Source organism: Carassius carassius, chromosome 16, assembly GCF_963082965.1.
Source record: "Carassius carassius chromosome 16, fCarCar2.1, whole genome shotgun sequence".
NCBI classification, from domain to species: domain Eukaryota; kingdom Metazoa; phylum Chordata; class Actinopteri; order Cypriniformes; family Cyprinidae; genus Carassius; species Carassius carassius.
The window spans coordinates 23,188,261-23,201,248 of NC_081770.1; the positions used below are offsets into that span (position 1 = coordinate 23,188,261).

General features: G+C 37.4%; 1 protein-coding gene across 4 annotated transcripts in view; it reads left to right on the forward strand.

Moving 5' to 3' along the window:
- Positions 1–12,988, forward strand: part of LOC132159945 (DENN domain-containing protein 1B-like) — a 101,330-nt gene that overhangs the window by 33,824 nt on the left and 54,518 nt on the right. For all 4 annotated transcript variants that reach the window (XM_059569624.1, XM_059569625.1, XM_059569622.1 and 1 more), the window contains exons 4-5: positions 7,683–7,732; positions 8,435–8,554. In XM_059569624.1, coding sequence (XP_059425607.1) covers positions 7,683–7,732; positions 8,435–8,554 — 170 coding nt within the window. The remainder of the gene's footprint in view (positions 1–7,682; positions 7,733–8,434; positions 8,555–12,988) is intronic.

Genomic DNA, 12,988 nt, shown 5'->3' on the forward strand with positions numbered 1-12,988 from the left:
GTAATGAAAGGAATCTCGGTTGGAGATTTGAGGGTCCAGAGAAGGCAGAAGATTATTTTATCCCCATTGATGTGCAGTTGCATCAGACAGCTTTGCTAATAGAGAATATACGCTTTAAGCAATGAAACCTGAAAACTGCATGACCATTATACTGTATGGGTGGACACAGCCTTATGTGCTGATCTGAAATTAGGCATTATTCATTTGAAATTTACATTTTACATTTAATCAATTAGCAGATGCTTTTATCTAAAGCAACTTACAAATGAGGAGAACAATAGAAGCAATCCGACCAACAAGATACATTTTTTGGAAATGGTGGCTCAAATTGAGATAGATCCACCTCCTGGAAAAGGTCTGTGAGAGAATGATTTTGTGCCACTTTGGGAGGGCATCAGGTGTCGTTCACTTGCAGAATGAAAGCTTTTGGAGGGTGCATAAATTTAAACTAGTCAGTTTAGGTATATTGGTGCAGTACCAGTTTTTATCTTGTAGGCAAACATCAGTACCTTGAATTTGATGCGAGTGGCTATTGGCAGAGGTGCAATGTGAGCTTTTTTCAGCTTGTGAAAGACCACTCTCACTGTTGCATTCTGGATCAGAGGCTCGATAGTACATGTGGGAAGGCCAGATTTAATTATCATATTGTTGGCGATATAAAGTTTATTTCATTTTATTTTAATATTTGGTCTTTCGAAATACCAGTGCCATAAAGAATAAATAGGCGGTTGTGCCAAAAAAGTCTAAGTTTGATAACTACTATTCGAAACAAGGCCACTTACGACAAGCAAGGAATAAAGTTGCAAAAAAGGCATGCAGGATAAAGTTGCAATTTTGAGTACGGTTAACCTTAATGCTTTTCTTTGCCATGATTTTTTAATAAGATTAATCCTAAAGCATTGACCGTAAAGTTACAGCTGTGCAAACAAACAAATGACAACGTTTCTTTTAAAAAATCCATTAAATAAAATTGCAATTGTAGGAAATAAATTTGCTTTTTTGTTGTTGTTTTTTTTTTTTACTAATCCTCAAGCATAGAAAATAAATGTACAATTGTGCAAATGAATAAGTAGATAGACAGACGGACAGCTAAATACATAAAAATCACAATTGTAGGAAATAAATTTGGAATTACAAGAAATGAAGTCAAAGAAATGAGAAATAGTCGCAATTGTTAGAGTAGTAGCGTATATGAGAAACAGTTGCAGTTATGAGAAATGAAGTTGCAATTGTGGGATAAAATGTAAAATAAAGTTGCAATTTTAGAAATTTAAAATAGTTAGTTGAAATTAAAGTTTTTTTCTTTAACCATCAAGCTTTTTTAGAGACAAATTTGAGAAAAAAATTCGAGCATATTTGCAGTTGTGCTAAAAAATAATAATTGTGGGACATAAATTTGCAATTACGATAAATTTAGTTCTGAGAAATAGTCACACTTGTTCAAGAAACATTTACAAGAAACAAGTTGCAATTACAAGAAATCAAGTTGCTATTGTGACAAAACAAAGTTGCAGTTTTGAGAAGTATTTAAAGTTGACCTTAATTCATTCAATTTTAAGACATTTAGGCAATGAGAGTATTGATTGAGTGTTCTGAGAACATTATTTTCATATTGCAGATAAAAATGGCATTAAAGTCACAGATTAACAACATTGTAGGTGGATCCAGAGTTATTTGTAGACCAGAATATCAGTAACCACACCTTAGCAACAACATTCTATCATCATAACAGCGAATTTTACACAGACGAGCAGCACTCATGTTTTCTTCAGAAAATGTTGAACTCTAGTTTTTATTTGTAGTAGGTGAAGACACATTTGATTCTAGACCCAGTAGTGTTTTCGTCATCATAACCACAGGGCTCTGCATGTGTTATGGTCACATTCTCTGACACCAAGAGAGAGAGAGGGACATGGAGTAAGAAGAAGCAGGACTTAATTGGGGTTTGGGGTACAGTGAACACTGACCTGTGGGGAGATTGGGTTTGAACCTGTCACTGGGATCTCTGTGCCGTCAGCATGGTGGCTCTGCCAGTCTCTCTTTCTCTCTTTCCTCACACACACACACACACACACACAATCACACACTTCTCCCCTGCTGGAGACAGTTCCATAGCACCGTGTAGACCTGCTGGCTGGCAGAATTTTTAAAGTGCATGGAGGTTTAAAGACAGAAACCCCTCGGGAGGAATCCCACCAGCTTGGAGAGAGAAAAGGGGGAGTTTGCTGTCTCTCTCTCTTTCTCTATTCCTGTCTTTCTCTCACCTTATCTCTCTTTTCTTTATCTCTTACTGTTGGTCGGTCTTCCTTGCCTGTCTATGTCTCTGTTCTCAAGCTTTCTCTCCCTTTCCTTCCTTCTGCTTCTTTCTCTTTTTCTTTCTCCCTATATTTCTCGCCACATATCTTTCACGCCCTCCCTCCCTCCTGCATCCCTGTAATGACAGAATGAAGAAATGCTTTTCACTCGCTCATTCGAAGCACAGCTTAGTTCCCACTCACAACATCTTTCTCTCTCCCTTTTCTTTTTCTCTCTTTTCTGCTCCCTTCCTCCTGTACTTGTTGGATTTTTTATTTTATTTTTTCCTCACAGATCAGGGTTTTTCCTGGGTCAAAATTGGTCTTCGGTGGTGGCTGACCGACATGGTCATCCACACACAGCAAAGAGTACCCTAGTACCCACATGATCCGCAAGTCCAATATTGACAATAAATGTTACATTTAAAACAAATACAAAGAAAAAACGATCACTGTCATCTTTTCTTGCCCTCTTTGCAAAAAAAGCTGTGATTTTTCCATGACTGGCTTTCATAGTTAAGAATGATAAAATCCTTTTTTGATAGACCTGATAACTATTTAAGTATAATCATATCACTTAAAAACGCAACGTTAAAAGGTGTAATAGTGTATTTTTTTACCATATAAAATTTTATAAAATTAGCATCTAGCTATAGCAACAGATCTAGTTTCATCTCACTCCAGTCTAACTTTAAACTAAATTATTTTATAGGTAATTTACTACACATTGTCATAGGCCTATACATACTGTGGATTATTAAGGCTAAATTTTACTTAACACTCTTGCTAAATGGGGTAAGCACACTTACTTTCTCATTTCAGATGTGTATGTTCTTTTATAGTGTCCTGCACCTACTAGTAAAAAAATATATAAAAAAATATATCTGGTGTCTGAATAATTGCTGGTTTGACTGTGCATTTATTCTTGTTTTTCCTTAGAAAAAGTCGCTTGTTTGGGGCTTGTTTTCAGAGGCCTGGTTGCTTATTTGTCTCGCGAGATCTGGCAACACTGGGTGTGGCGCTGTGCTCGTTCTCTCCGTCACTCCGTCAGTAGCCTGCTTCACTCACAAAACCCAGTTACAGATCAAATAAGGCTTTGGCGGGACAAAAAATCGTTTTGGCGGCCGCCAAAAAATTTTCAATGTAGGAAAAACCCTGCAGATGTGACACAGTTAGGTTTATTTTTTTATTTATTTTTTATGGGAGCCCGTTTCAATGTGTAGTTGTGGGAAATTTGTGGTAACGAAAAGTAGTCACAATTGTTCGATAAAGTAGCATGTTTAAGAAACAGCTGCAGTTATGTGAAATAAAAGTATAGTTGTGAGATAAGACGCAACTGTGCAACATGATTAAGATGATTAAGGTTATAGTTGAATTACAAAATAGTTTAATTTGTGCAGAAGAAACAAACAAAAAAACAACGACAACAACATTGCAATTGTGCAAAAGTAGGTTTGCAGTTGTGGAAAATATTTGCACTTTTGTAAAATAAATTTCACATTTTGGAAATAGTCGGAATTGTGCAAAATGAAGTTGCAGTTGAGAACAGGTTACAATAAGGAGACATAATTTCGCAATCATGAGACATATTCACAATTGGCAGGAATACTCGCAATAACTAGAAATAGTTGCGATGGAGAGTATAATCACAATTTTGAGAAATAAAAGGTGTGTGTGTGTATATGTATATAGTATTACAAATTTAGTTGTTTTTTTTTTCTCCCAATTGCAATGAATTTATTTTTTTTTTTTTCTGCAAATTGTTTGGTCAATGAACTGATCTTACTACTAGATATTCATTGTAATTGCACTTTTGAAAGCAACTTTGTTGATGTTCTCGGGTATCTGAAGACCCTGTGTCCATATTGTGTTTTCACCATTTCTGGCTCTGATCGTGCACCCATTCCATCGAAATCGGGCAGTTTGGCTTGGGGTATGAACGTCATCGTTATGCAGAAGCCGAGTGAAGCAGCACATCCCCTGATATCTGCTGCTGCTACTGATGCCAGTGCTGGATCTTCTGCTCCCATCCAGCCCAGGAGAAGCTCTCTTCCTCTGCAGGGAGTTCAGGGAGGGAGCGGTAGTGTCTCCCAGTAGCGTGGGGTGGTAATAAATGCTGCTGGTGGAGGAGAGTGAGATAGTGATAGAGGAGAAGCTGTGATTGCAGGCCTCCGCAGTGGGACCATGGGGGAATGGAGACTGCTGTCTCATTGAGTGATATCCCTGTCTCAACAGTAAATAAATAATGCAGCCTGCAGAGTTCACCCTGCCTCCTCCAGTGAGTTGTAAATGCATTAGCTGTTTTATATTCTTTTGTCTTGGGAAAATGGTTGGGAGGGAGGCAGGGAAAGGGGAAAAAACAGTACAACCAAACAACAGGAACGATAGCAACTCATGTTACACCTCTTCACACGATCCGACTTTCCTCCCAGAGCTCGCTTTGGTATAGTTCCCTGATCACTTTGATGAATAGTAATAAAACAGTGAGAGAAAAAGGTGTGTAATGCACATGCATACCGAGATTTAGAGCTACTAAAACCTTGAGGCAAATCGGGAGACTATTATTGCCAATGGATATGAATGGATTTGAAAATCACTTAAAGTCAACATGAAATCAAATCAGTTTCTGGTACTTTTAGAGTTATTTACAATAAATCTAAACTTATTTGCCCCAGTATAATAAAAAATTAATTTGAATCATTTGCCTACCTTGGAGTCATTCTAAAACTGTTACTCACTGTTTTTTTTCCATATAATAAGAGTCAATTGGGTCCAAAACAACAAGATTAGACCCCATTGACTTTCATTATATGGACAAAACATTCTTATAAATATATCTTCTTTTGTCTTCCTCTCAGTTTGCCACACCAAGACCATTTCTTAGTTAAATCAAGGAACTGCAAACGCCATTTAATGTTGACATTAAAAAGGTACAGGCTTTGGCGTTCCATTGATCATAATTATGGCTTGCAGTTATTTATTTCTTTAGACCGTTTTAATTGCATTATGAAAGCATTCATTCAGCTAAATGTTTTTGTTACAGATATTGCCTTTTATTTAGTCTGAATGTTATTTCCAGTGTGAAATCCATTGCAAGTTCCTGTCAAGCAACTCGGATTGACAGCAAGGACCAGCGCTGACTGGCGTCAAGCAGGCCAGACCTGCGACAACTTCTGCATTGGCGGAGGAGACTATTTTATTTGCGTAGCATCCGTTTGCATACGCTTCTGCAAAAGCGTGGCACAGCTTGGCATAAACACTTGGGGGGAAGCGCCTATAGGAGTTAATGATAGTAGCAGTCACATACGGCAGCATCAGGCTTGCGTCTGCATGACAGCTTTACTGCCGTACAGTCATCCGCCGCGCCACGACACGGCGAGGATGTTTCTGCCGCTGCCAACGTTCCTCTCTCGCCTGCCAGAGCCTTCAATCTCCTCGCCGCTCTCTGTATCACATACTAACTCTCTCACTCTGTCTTCCCCCATCAGCACCACCGCCTCCCACCGAGAAAAACAGCAACCAGTCATCATCCGCGCCTGCATATATACGCAAACAAAAACAGGCAGCCTCGCATATACACGAGCGTTGAACGTTTAATTTTGTTTTAAAGGGCAGGTATGGTTATGGAAGCTGCATTTGAACTACCCAGCTGCCCCAAAACACACCCGCGCCATTCATTTGAATGGTCGCAGCTTGTTACAATTTTAAGCTGAGGATCACTGGCAGTTCCCCATGGCTAGTCTACAGTGCAGGACTGGCCAGACGTGGCTAACCCATATGGCTATGGAAATTCATACGCTGCTGGTGCTAGGACTCTCCCTCTGGGGCTGTGTGGGAAGGTAAAACCCTAAAGGATGGGCATCCTTTTCCCCCCTTTTTCTATCCTTCCCGCACCTCCTCTAAACCCCTGGTGCAGCTCAGCCATTGTTCCAACAATCTGCCGTCACCTCCGTCATCCCCACACCTCAAACGAAACGATCAATGAGCTAATGGCTGCTAATTATTTTAGCCTCTCATCACCCTCCCCAATACCTCGGTTTGATGTCTTTTCCTTTTAAAACCATTCGTTTGCCAGCTACTGTTCTACAAAACGAATAGTTATTTGAATCGTTATTTCACTAGTTTGTCTACAAATAATTTAGTTTGTTTTTACTCTTCTAATCAGCTACGGATTTTCATCTGGCAGACAAAAATCAGGAGCAAAATCCCTTAAACTTACATTAGAGTTATATCTAGGGCTCCCGGAATAGTATAGAGATGTTGAGACTATATGCAGCTACCAAGCAAACACTTAACAACGCAATTTATAATCCCCAGGTGTAGAACAAAAAGACACAACAGTTTTGTTCCTCCAGCCATTACTTTGAGGAATAAGTTATACTGTAGCTTATAGTGTACTTGGTTTTTATGTATTTTACTTCCTATTTTTTTGTATGAGGAGACTACTGAACCTTTTTTTTTAATTTATTTTTATATATATATATATATATATATATATATATATATATATATATATATTTTTTTTAATATGTATTATTTATTCTGGACCGATAAGAACTTTTTGATGATGTAGTTTTTGATGATGTGTGATATGTGCTCTGATTCATATGTGTGTATGAGGACTCTACTGCAAACAAAATCTACCTTTGGGTATAAATAAAGGAACTTGAACTTGATTTAAAACATTTGGCAGTGCACTAAAAATGTAAATATTTTTGTTTGTCGGATACTGTTCTACTTAATGAATATTAAGTTGAAATGAGAAACTCTCGTCTAATTAACATGGTTTGTGCAACAAACAATGGAGTTTGAGAAAATGTGCGCTTTTACGTTTCTAAACGATTGCACGTTTGTCTGGCGGACGAATCCCTTGGATTTACATTATAGCTGTATCTAGGGACTAGAATTTCATAGAAGTGTGGAGTTTTGTGGCTTTTTTTTTTAACTTGAGACACCTAGCAACCATTTAGTAATGTAATTAAAAATAATTTAATAATGCATTCGTTTGCTCATTTGTTTGCCAGCTACTTTTCCAATTAATGAATATTTATTTCAAACAGAGCCATTTGATCTGATTACCAGTTTGTACTACCAACCATGCAATTTGTTGAGAAGGTGCTCATTTACTTTAATAATCAATTGCACTTATGGTTTTCGTCTTGCAGACGAAAAACTGTTGGAAAATCTGTTAGACTTACATTAGAGCTGTATCTAGGGACAAGAATATCATAGAGACATGGAGTGTATTATATCACATAATCCTCTTTATCACATCACACGCCTTAATTAAGGTTTGTCTTTGAATTAAATGTGTTGAACTAATATCAGTTAGTGAAGGATAACATCATTTGAATGGCTCTTAATGTCTTTTGTTTTGTTTCATTCTAGGAGGTCCTGCAGACAGTGCCTAAGTTCTGCTTCCCATTTGACGTTGAAAGGTAGGACGTCCTTCATGCTTCCGGAAGAGAAGTTAATCGTTGTGTGAATTGGGAAAATGAGGATGTTTGTTTATCCAACACGCATTCACACACGCACAAGCGGCTGTCGTAAATGACTCACAGGGTGGAGTCGCACACCTCCTTTGCTTCTGCTTCTGTTTCTAATGTCAGACCTTTCACTGAGAGGTCCGTAGAAATAAAGCACCTTTATAGAAATTAAGATCTCCGCCCCCTGTAAACAATGTTTGTTTGCTTGTCTGTCCTAACTGGCATGATGGTAGACACGTCTCCTGAATAAATGTGCTCTTCTCTCAGCGGTGTGTGTGTGTGTGTTGGCTTGTTTGCTCTTGGAAATGAAAAATGGAAAGCTCTGTTGTATAGTTTATGCGATGTGTGAGAAGTTCACTTCCTTCCAGCTGAAGCTTTGTTGCTGCCATCTAGTGGAGATAAACTTCACTGTCACCCTTGGTTCAGTTCCTACAACCTTTAAATGTAATGGAAATTAAATTAATAGCTTTTCTGATAGTTTTCATAATTTTTCTCCGATATGATTAAATTTGGCTTTGGAATGAATGTAAAAATGCTCAAAGTTACAGTCAACGTCTAACACGGTGTTTCCATCAAATATAATTGCTATTTGTAGTTTAATCAAAAAGATGAATTAACCCCCCCCCCCCCCCTTCTCTGTTTGGTGGGCTACAGAGTGTCCCAGTCTCAGGTGGGCCAGAACTTCACATTTGTGCTCACAGACATTGATGGCAAGCAGAGGTTTGGTTTCTGTCGGCTGACCTCCGGCTGCAGGGTCTGCATCTGTTTGCTCAGGTAAGAGATCTTTATTGATGCTTTTTTGTTCAAGTGTTTTTTTTTTTTGGCAAGTGAATCATTTGCCAATTTGCAATCATATTTTCATCTGCATGAATAATGGTAGATTTCAAGCTCATAATACACTATTAATATATCACAAGTTTATTGGATTGAAGATACATTTCTTCAGAAATGTAAGTTTTCCTGGTTTAAGGAAACAAATTCCGAATCGGTTCTAGATTCTGAGATCAAGGGATTTGAAGCAAACAATACTTCAAGTTAATGAAATAATAATAAACCGACAGGAATGCTCTTTCTGTTTGTTTTTTTTAGATCGTAATTTGATGGCAAATGCTTTCATATTTTCAGTCTGAGTTGTTCCTCTGAGAATGGAAAGCTGTAGATTGAAGACTGTGTGTTACATAAACGATAAACCAGTGTATTTAATAATACAAATGCATTTAGTAATTCAGAGCAGCTCTACTGGGACATATCACTTTTTTCCCCCCTCTCCGTCTACATGGTATTGATGGACAATCGTAGGTTTATCATTGTCATGATGAGCTCCTGTCGAGATCTCTCCTCCTCCCACCCCGGCCAGGATGGCCTTTGTGTGTGTGTGTGTGTGTGTGTGTGTGTGTGTGTGTGTTTCTCTCTTTCTCTCCCCTCGTTATTCAGGCACAGAGGCATGCCGGAGACGGTTCACCAATAATTATGCATGAAGCCCTGCTGCCAATTAGCAAGAGTCTCCCCTGTCCCTTTCACTGAGTTTTACATGCTAATTCATTTGACATATGATGTATAAAATTCATTATGCATTCTGAGAAGTTTGCATGACTTCCTTCATTCATAATATTCAGTTTTGTCCCTTTTTTTTCCTTTAAGACCTTAGACTTCTTTTGTTTATGTAATCTATTTGGAAAGAACATAGTCAAATGTAACAAAAGACCTAAAGAAAGTTTGTTTTTCTCCAACATTCTGCAGAAGGATAAGGAAAAAAAAATTAAAACATAAATGTATATATTAAATTAAGTATATAAACACTTTTGCGTGTGTGTGTGTGTGTGTATATATATATATACTATATATATATATACTATATATATGTGTGTGTGTGTATATATATATATATATATATATATATATATATATATAATTATTTTATATATGTTTTATATAAAATACTAAATATCACATGTTAATATTTACTTTTTTAGATCTTTTAGGAACATAAGTAATTGTATAACTTGTACAGTTATAGGTTTTTTTTTTTGTAAGGGGAGACTTTTTTCTCATTCACACACTTTTAAACTCTACCAGAATATAAAAGAAAAGTAAAACAGTTTGTGTCCTTGTGATTGTTGAAGTGGTGGGACTGTAAAATTGTCACCTAAGCTTACACGAGGAAGTTGCCTAATGAGAGGGACAGTTTTATATGGACAGCCCTTTGTAGCTTAGGAGGTTTTAGTCCAGGCCAAATAGGCCAGGGTTCCTTCAGGCCAAACCACTTCAAAAACACAAGCGTTCCGTTTTACCCCACCCTCTCCGCCCATCCGGCCTTCGGACACTCTGAGCGCATAGCCTTCGGACATATGCGAGACCCCAGATGAAATAGACCCCCTCTCTCTCCCTCTCGCCCATTTTATTTGATGGCTGAGACCCGACTTGGCGTCTTCCTCAGACAGCAGAGGTTTTCTTCAGTTAGTGGCCATTTAGCGATATTTCTTTCCCTCTGCTGAACATAAAACTCAGGAAAGGTCCGGGTGTAATCGTATCTCATCCTGGGAAGGATACAAGGTGCAAGCTTACTTGCTTTTAAAGCTCCTAAATACCTCCAATGATTTAGAATGCATGTTGATTTAAGGGCCGATTAGATCATACAAGCGTATAAGGCTGTGCATTGAATTTAATACTTTAAAATAAAGGCATAATACGACGTTAAACTGATTTACAGTGGAATTGTGAAGTTTAGTGATTTACTTATTTTTCTAAATCAGTCAAACATTTTATTTTTAAATAGTATAATAGTTTTAAAATGAACAATTTTATGATTTTGCTTTAATGACAGCAGCACCTTTCGTTTTAATTCGTGACCTAGGAAAGTGTTTTATATAATTGTATTATATTTTTACAACACAATGTGCTTTTTTGTACATTTAAAAATATATATTTCCAGGTTTTAAATCCCATATTTTCTGACTTTTTGGTCTAAAAATTGAAACCCATCAGCTGACTTGACAAAAGTTATGTTTCGGCTCAGAAGTAGTGCTCAAGTAGTTCGCACTTACTTCTCGAAAACACAAATAAATCTTTTCTAATCATGTCATGACCTACGCATTCCCTCATTCACTGGTGGTCAGTTTCTGTCTTTTTTTTCTGGCTATCAAACCATTTGCTAGAGCTTATCTGATGCTTCTGGCTGTGGAAGCAAGGAGCTCGAGTTTGTTAGGGATTGCCAGTAAGCCACAGATAAGTTGGTTTACTCTCCGAATACACACGGCGCTAGAGAACCTAAAAGGGCCGTTGAGATTGGCTCGTCTCAGCACAGTTCAGCATGATGAATGTTCTTCTATCAGAGGATTTGCCGAATACAAACACATTTTTACTTACTAGCTGTGAAGAGATTGGGCTGGGGTGCCGTGCTCCCCTCAGCCTATTTATAAAAAGTTAAAACGAGAAGAAAAATTGTGTGCTTCTGCTTTATGCCTTAAAATAAAAAATGAATGCAGGATTTCGCGAAAGGTATTCCTTCCTGGATGTCTTCATAAATGCAAGCCTGCTCCTTATAGAGCGGTGATTTATTTGACTTTAAAACAAAAGATTTACATGCTCTCATTTAAGAGTATAATGAGTGTTTGTGCTCTGCCGTGCCTTTCTGACAAGAAGAGGCTCCCGTTTAAATCCCCTTCACATGTGAAAAATGAAGGATTAGCATCCAGGAGCCTCGCATTTTAAACAAAGAGCAAGAGAGAGAGATAGATAATGATTTTTCTTTGTTGTGCAATGCAGCTTGAGCAAGGTGTCGGGCGATTGCGATATTTCAAACAACACGTCATGCTTACCAAAACAAGATAATTTTTTTTTTCTCATCCATCTAGAAATTAGCATAGACACGTTTAATTTGGAATAGTGTGACCTGGTTTGCGAACGTTGTCGTGCACGTCAAAATATTGGCATGTTAAGAGATGATTGTTTTAGGTTAATGGTCACCCAGACTTGAAAGTCTCACGCTTGAGCGCACGTCCCTGGGAACGCCGTGCCACTGGCCCCTTACAGATGAAAATTGCACTTAGTTGTGTTTTTTGTTGTATGTTAATTCCAGTCTGCTGGAGAGCTCACTGACCCATGGAAGGATAAAAGAAAATTCAGCTATATGGTTCAACTGGGATCATATGATAAGCTTCTTCTTTCTTAAAGATTCCCATATCTATTAATTCAAGCTTCTTCTTTTGCCAATTAAAGTAGTCAAGTATTAGTGACAAACAAAAGTCGAAGCTTTGCATTTGAAAAGAATAGCTGATGTAATCGCTCTCGGTTAAGTGTGAGATTTCAGACAGAGTCTAAATGAATTTTGTAATCACGCCTACATACGGGGAAAGAAAAAGTCAGAGCCTGCTAGCAGGCCGCATTTCTTCACTAGATTGCATAACAAAATAAATGGTGTGTGTTCTTACAACCTTCAAGCCAAAACAACACATTGGCCGCGTTCCATCTTTAAAGGCCTGTCAACTTAGCCAAGATTCTGTCAGGCGGCAACGCACACAATGTTGCAGATATTCTTGGCTAGTCATTGTGTGATTAGTTAATACACATTGATAAGGTGTGAATAATTTTCTGTACTCCTGCTAGGAAATTAATTTTTGGGAGAAAAAAAAAACGGTGGCTGATAGGGCAAAAATATCATATCAAGATAATTTTTTTGAAATATCACGAGTAACAATTTTATCACGATTCTTTATGTTGGTTTGACTGTTTTGCAAGTTTTTGCAAACAAATAGAAAGACGAAGCCTTTCAAGATAGCAAAATATAAAAAAGAATGGCGGATATTTAGGCCAAAATGGGCGAAAATAAAAATCTTTGTCATTATTTTATCTTTATTATAAAAAATAAGAATAACGCATTACACATTACAAATACATATAATAAACATGAAACAAACAGTGTTTTATTTTCAGGTGCAATGTATTTAGCAAGAGCATTCAAGAAACTGAATGAACAAATATAAAAACAAAACACTATATTAAAGCAACTGTATTAACATTTTTCAGTCGAGAATAGCGAGTGATTTTTCTGTGCAATTTTGTGTTTTATTAACGTTAGGAATAATTCATTCCAAAAATTCTGTCATCTGTCTGTTAATTCTGTCATAGTGTTTTATTTTTATACCACCATTTACTCCCTCAAAACTTGTTTTAAACCCGAATGAGTTTCTTTCTTCTGAACATAAATGC